This window comes from Neolamprologus brichardi, unplaced genomic scaffold, assembly GCF_056152115.1.
Source record: "Neolamprologus brichardi isolate AB-2024 unplaced genomic scaffold, ASM5615211v1 NODE_ptg000031l+_length_7269946_cov_1, whole genome shotgun sequence".
NCBI classification, from domain to species: Eukaryota; Metazoa; Chordata; class Actinopteri; order Cichliformes; family Cichlidae; genus Neolamprologus; species Neolamprologus brichardi.
In genome coordinates this window covers 1532525-1539115 of record NW_028270136.1, presented here as the reverse complement: position 1 = coordinate 1539115, position 6591 = coordinate 1532525, and the positions used below count along the sequence as shown (strand labels likewise).

General features: G+C 38.5%; 1 protein-coding gene across 1 annotated transcript; it reads right to left on the bottom strand.

Moving 5' to 3' along the window:
• Positions 1 to 1175: 1175 nt before the first annotated feature.
• rpl23 (ribosomal protein L23) lies at positions 1176 to 5745 on the bottom strand. Its single transcript, XM_006806208.3, has 5 exons — positions 5633 to 5745; positions 4603 to 4686; positions 2276 to 2404; positions 1742 to 1855; positions 1176 to 1303 (listed from the first exon to the last, which is right to left on the bottom strand). The coding sequence occupies exons 1-5, from the start codon at positions 5643 to 5645 to the stop codon at positions 1221 to 1223; spliced, it is 423 nt and encodes a 140-aa protein (XP_006806271.1). The 5' UTR covers positions 5646 to 5745; the 3' UTR covers positions 1176 to 1220.
• Between the last annotated feature and the right edge of the window lie 846 nt (positions 5746 to 6591).

Here is a 6591-nt window from a genome sequence, read left to right as displayed (position 1 = left end):
GACAGAACTGAAAATGGCCGAGCAGGAAAGCACATTTATACACTAACTGAAAAAGGATGGTGTACACATACATGCCAATTCACAGGTCACCTCCACTGTATATTCAAAACTCTATTAATGCCACACTCCTATAAAGAAGTCCACTAGGGGAAGATTTCATTCACGGTTAGGTGGTGACAGCTAGACACTGTAAAAACCCATTTTGAAGTGTATTCCGCTTTATTAATTTTGTGTGGTTTCTATCCCATCCTCATGCCGGCTGTAAAATTCACCCCTCACGAGTTAGTTTGTTTTGATTTAAATTCTCCAGTCAGGTTCAAAGTTTTGACTTTTCCCCACAGCTGTAGTCTTGACATTTTTGTTAACAACAATATCTTTGTTGGCCCTAGTGCACGGGTGTCAAACTCAAATACACAGTGGGCCAAAATTCAAAACTGGATCACAGTCGCGGGCTAACATTATTATTCATTGAGAAATAATATTACAAGGAATCTTTTTTTTCTGGACTCAAACAAGTTTTGCTGAAAAACTGAATATGGAACAAGCAAAGCTTAATACTAAACATATATAACTTAATATTGCACACACACAAAATCAAAATTCCAATTAAATAACACATCAGTGGAATTCATTTCTTGAATAAAAATTGTATTTGCAGCCTTCTGAATTAAATTTTTTCACTTTATCAAATTTTCATCATATTCTCCCACCTGTCCAGAAAGCTCCTGTTTGCTGCCTTTCTTTTTGCGATTTTGGTATAGGCAGTATATGCATTGTTGCTATGACTATGGTCAACAGAGGAGAGGGCGCTAATGGGTCCTGTGTGACTGATGCGCCAAAACACCAACAGAGCATTCTGGGAATTGTAGTATTAGCAGTACATGCACTGTATAATACCGGCAGGCCAGCTCTAATAGTAATTTTGTATGGCTTTGCGGGCCAAATGCAATTAGTTTGACACCTATGCCCTAGTGTATCTAATGTGAGGAACGGCAAAGAGTACCAGCTCTGTCATGTACATACTGAATATAAAAGAAAAATAAACTTCATATTACCAAACAAGTTCTGAGCATATACTTGACTCTTTATGAATATTAAATCAAAACAATAAGAGCCTTTTCTGTAATAGTCTTAATATTTTGGACCGAAAGGTAAAAGAACAACCAAGACACATCTCAATAACAAGTTTTTATTGAAAACAAACAGGTGCAGGGTCCAGCTCAGGCTATGCTGCCAGCATTGGAGGCAATCCTGGGCCACAGGTCAGCACACTCTTTGGCCACTGGGCCTGTGATGGCAGAACCTGTAGACACACACACAAAGGAAGATAAGTCCCGATACTTGTGTTATTTTAAAAGCTTAAAATATAAAGTGATTTTACAATGGAGAGGCAAATTAGGCAGGCAATTAGTTAGGCAAATTTATAAGGTGGTGTTATTTTCATTACTGGGAGCACATCATTTGGGTCAAACGTCACATTAACCAATACATTAAAAGAAAAAGTTGTACTCAGTATTTATAAATTGTCTCATCCCTGATTGAGATCAGTCAGCCACAGTGGGGTCGCTGCCGTCTCACCCACAGTGATGAAATCAATATTCCCTTCTACGACAACTCACCGAGCCACTGAGCAGACAAAGCAAGTGCTTTTGGAAGGGCAAATATGCGCCTGTCATGACCACACACCAATCACCTCCCTGTACAGCACGCATGAATGCCACACCACGTTTCAAAAACCCACCTTTCATTTCTCCTTTGTTGTTTACTATGACACCCGCGTTGTCTTCAAAATAGAGAAACACGCCATCTTTTCGTCTATACGACTTCCGCTGCCGTATCACCACCGCAGGATGCACTGTGGAGAGGGGAACAAGGTTCATTTGAGCTCAAAATAAAAAACTAAAAACCATAGTTGAACACCTTTATGCAACTGAGACTGGCAACTTATATTTAGACATTTAAAGACTGCAGATGGCGACGGTAGTTCCTGCTCTGCTCTAGGGATCTTCCAGCTGGAAGGCTACTCCAACTAGAACCTGTAAACACGTTTCACTAAACTAAAGCTAAACAGGCAAAGAGGAATACAGTCGCCAGCTTCATTGTGAATGGATCCACCGCTCCTTATTGTTTAGTTATCCATCATTGAGAAATGACAGTATCTGCAGGAAAGCAGCTTAAATGACATTTAATAATTAGTTTATGAAAGTGTGTGCAACGCTGCAAACAGAACCTAGATGTCTGGTGAAGACTGTATGACGACCAGTTTCCCACTTACCCTTCTTCCTGAGCTCTGGCTTGCCTTTCTTGACTGTGGCCATGACCATGTCACCAACTCCAGCAGCAGGAAGACGGTTCAGACGCCCCTTGATGCCTTTCACAGAGATGATGTACAGGTTCTTGGCACCTGAAAAACACAGTAAGATGAGAACAGAGGACAGGGTGGAAGAAAAAATAAGATCTACTCCCATTCCGGTTTATGATAAATTCACTTTGTCAGCTTGTCTCATCCCTGATTGAGATCAGTCAGCCACAGTGGGGTCGCTGCCGTCTCACCCACAGTGATGAAATCAATATTCCCTTCTACGACAACTCACCGAGCCACGGAGCAGACAGAGCAAGTGCTTTTGGAAGGGGTGGACAGAAGTAACCAACTAGTAGCCATTTTCCCGTCACTAGGGCTGTTCGATATAACGATATACCGGATGACGATATAAAAAACGTCTATCGTTTCATTTTACACTATTGTTTGTTTTGTGGTGTCGCAAAATAAACTGTTTTTTCATGGTTTTGATGGTCACTGTAGTGGCTATATTCATTTCTTTAAGTTCTCTCGTTCTCTTATATTTAATATAACCACACTACGGACGGACAAGCGCCTGTTTCTATGTGTTGTCGTTAGTAACAACGACGGTAAAACTATCGCGTGTCTGCTTGTTTATTTTCTACATAAACCTTTCACAATAAAACTCAAGATCTTGTTGAGACTTTTCAAAATAAACTGAATCACGTGAAAGAGTATGCAGAGTATTTACGGATGAGAAGCAAAAAAGAGCCGTCAGGTGCTAAAAAATAAACCTTAGACTCAAACGTTAGAACAGGCTTTCCCCCGCAGCACGCCGTGTAATAAATACTCAAAGAAAACGGCGGCCATTACAACTTATGTCTAAAAATGTATCGTTTCATGCATCGGTTAAAACACTCGACTCCAGGTACACAACGGCCAGCTGGAAACACTTCACACAAGTCAAGCTGCCCGAGATTCACAGAATTGACAGAAAATGTTAAAATTTTGTGATTTATATCGTTATCGGGACGATAGATGTCTTAATATCGGGATATAAGATTTTGGTCATATCGCAAAGCCCTACCTGTCACTGTAGTTTCACTTTTAAACAACAGTGCTATGTTTATGCCCATTCACATAATGTGAGATGCAGTTACTCAAAGTTCTGAAACAGTTTCTTTTTCTGCTAAGTACTTTTTAAATTGGTTCTAAAAAACAACATACCTTCAGTGTCTAATTACTTTAACCCCCAAGATAAATTAATTGGACACTGCTACCAATCGTGCCCATTAATCTACATATTAATCCAAGTTCAGCTTCAACAACATGTTTTTGAGTATAGATTTTAAGTCAGGTGAGCCTTCAGGTACAATCAAGTACAATCAAACTTGTGGTCAAAAGCATTCTGTCTAGAAAAAGTGGAAACAAAAGAACCATGTTGGGTGAGATCTTAGTTTTCAGAAAACCTCTCTCCTTAGAACTGACACACTGATGCTTTACATGTTAATTTTCACACAGAGGTTAAATAAAAAAATCTCAAATAATCCATTTATATGCATTAGTCAGTATGGTAGATACCATGTACCCATGTTTTCAAGTCGTCACTTATATTTAATGATAAAGCTGCTTCCAGGAAAACAAAAGGCAGACTTATTCAGTGCAAACATCAGCAGGTATAAGCAACAAGGATTAAAACAATATCTACAGAAAGACTACAATGATTATATTTGCTAATGTGTTTTATTAGCCTTTTGTGCTCATTACTCTGCAAACAACTGCTTTAAGAAAAAAAACACTATGAAGTTACAGGGAATAATGAGTAAGGGGTTTCTTCTCTACACAGGGCAATACCAAGGAAGTGGGAGGTTTCTCACCATTCCAAGCAGTAAGAGAAATTAATCCAGGTTCCCAGTACATTCATCATTGAGCAGCACATGATGCTCCATAGCTAAAGTTAAAATTAAGCAGTTTCACATAACTTCCAAAATTTGAAAGAAAAAAAACCCCAAACCCTGAGATTTACCAGATTCTCCTTTTGTGATACTTCTAGCTTGAACTATTTACAACAACAAAATCACAAACACTAGAAGGAGCACACCAAATAAACTAGTTCACATACAGGGAAGAATGGTGTGGTCTGTCTTAGTGAAAAGATAACAGCTCAACATCAAAAACAGTAAGTTTTAGACTGGATCTTAAATTCCCTTCAATCACTTAAGAGTTTAAGACCGTATTGTATAGAAAAGGTGAACAAGAGAAGCAAAAGGAAAAGTCAACAGGAGTCAATCTGACACAGCAACGAGTTACCACAGACCTACCTGTGTTGTCTGCGCAGTTGATAACTGCTCCTACTGGGAGACCCAGGGAGATGCGGAACTTGGCTCCAGAGGAACCACCACGTCCTGCAGGAAAAGAAACATGCCCGAGTAAGAACCATTTCTACCTGACAAATTGGGCATTTGTGATTTAAACTCAGAGGAAAGATATTTCAAATCTAAGTATTTACCATGAGTGCCCTTGTGTACTTAGTGACACTGAAATCCCTGACTCAGATAAAGCTTTAATTATCACATAGGTCCATTTGAGAAATCTACACACCCACTGTAATACAAGCTACAGCATGCTTTTCTGAAGCTTATAACACAGCATGAATATGACCTTTGATCAGGACACAATGATGGTTAAAATTCAGAGAAGCCAAATCTAAAGGAACTTCTAACCTTAATGATATTACAAATACACAACTTTTTACAATTCTGTTTAATTTCGGAGCTACAAAACACGTGAACACTTTAAACCCTATTTTCCATTCACTGGGTTAAGAGTAATGATAAGTAGTAACCAAGAGCTAAAACTCCCCACGCATTTTCCCTTTTGCTCAATAAGAGTTTGTTTCAAATGTGGCAGCTCCAATTTATCTATGATTCACGCTTGGTGTGTACCGGCTCTGCTTAGCTTTCCCGGCTAGCCCTGATCACCACAAATAAATTCACTTCATTGGCACACTTTCAGGTCAGGAAGCATCGTTATAATTCACTTAAAAACAAAGACCTTATCACCACACAGAAGGCTAAAGTGTGTGGAAGAAAATGCGACTAGCTCGTACATATTTTCCGCCTCTAGCATTTCTCGCTTCAGTAATACATGGCGCTGAACGAAAAACATGGCTTCCTTCAATTCCCATCTCAACCGCGATCTTTATAAAATCGCTAACTTTTGTCATAATTTCAAAACTAGCCCCACAAAAACTTTGATTTAGCTTCTCTATCACACATAAGCAACTATATACGCTGTAGCTCGTCTTAGAAAGAGCAGATGGAGGTGGATATTATAAAGCAACTCTCATACCTCTCTTAGACATTGCTGCAGCACGGAAAGAGAAAGGCGGAGAAAGGAATTGTGGGTAATAAAGCTGAACAGAAGTTCCTCCGGGTCAGGGTGACGAGACGCGCTGCGTTCAAGAACAGTCGGGAAAATTCACCAAACACATTTGGTGTTTACGTTATTTTTGCGTCTACGATAGAAAATCGAACTGGATCACAAAGTGATGTTATACTTATTAGTCTCGCGTGTTTTAAAAACACCGTTTACCTTAGTGTTCCTTCTTTTGTAAGTCCAATTTATTATTATTATTATTATTATTATTATTATTATTATTATTATTATTTACTTGTTTACCTAAACAATTTACCTGCCCGTTATATGTAGTTAACGGTTTTGGATAGAAATGTAGTTATACAATCATTTGTTTGGACTGCTAAGAGGTGACACTGTTATGTACTTATTGTTGTGCTTTATGAATACATTTTTTGTTTGAAAAGTCCTGTGGTTAAAATTAATTGTCATTTTATATCATTCATCATTTGTTACTGAATCATAATGAATCAGAACAGATCACTGACACAACAACGTCCTCGTCTGTGCGTGTTCTCTGTTTAAAAACGTCAGTCTGTTACATTAAGACTTTAATTACATTTCATGAATATAATTAAGCTAAGAACTCAAGGATATTACATTGTAATCGACATGATGGGACAACAGAAATTAATTTAAACTCAGATGCACATCTTTCTAAAAAGAAAAAAAGAGAAAAAATAGAATATCACAAATTGTTAAAACTGACGATTTATGAGGCTACATGTATATCTTTGCTTTTTTTTTCCCTTCTGGCCTCTTGGGGGCAGCAGAAGCAGGTGTAAAACAGCTTGTTGAGATAATATGAAGAATCATCAGAGGTCTGGATTGGACTGGTAATCCAGCCCAGGGTAGACACAGTTGTAGGCCATTGGGTCAATATGATTTTTCAC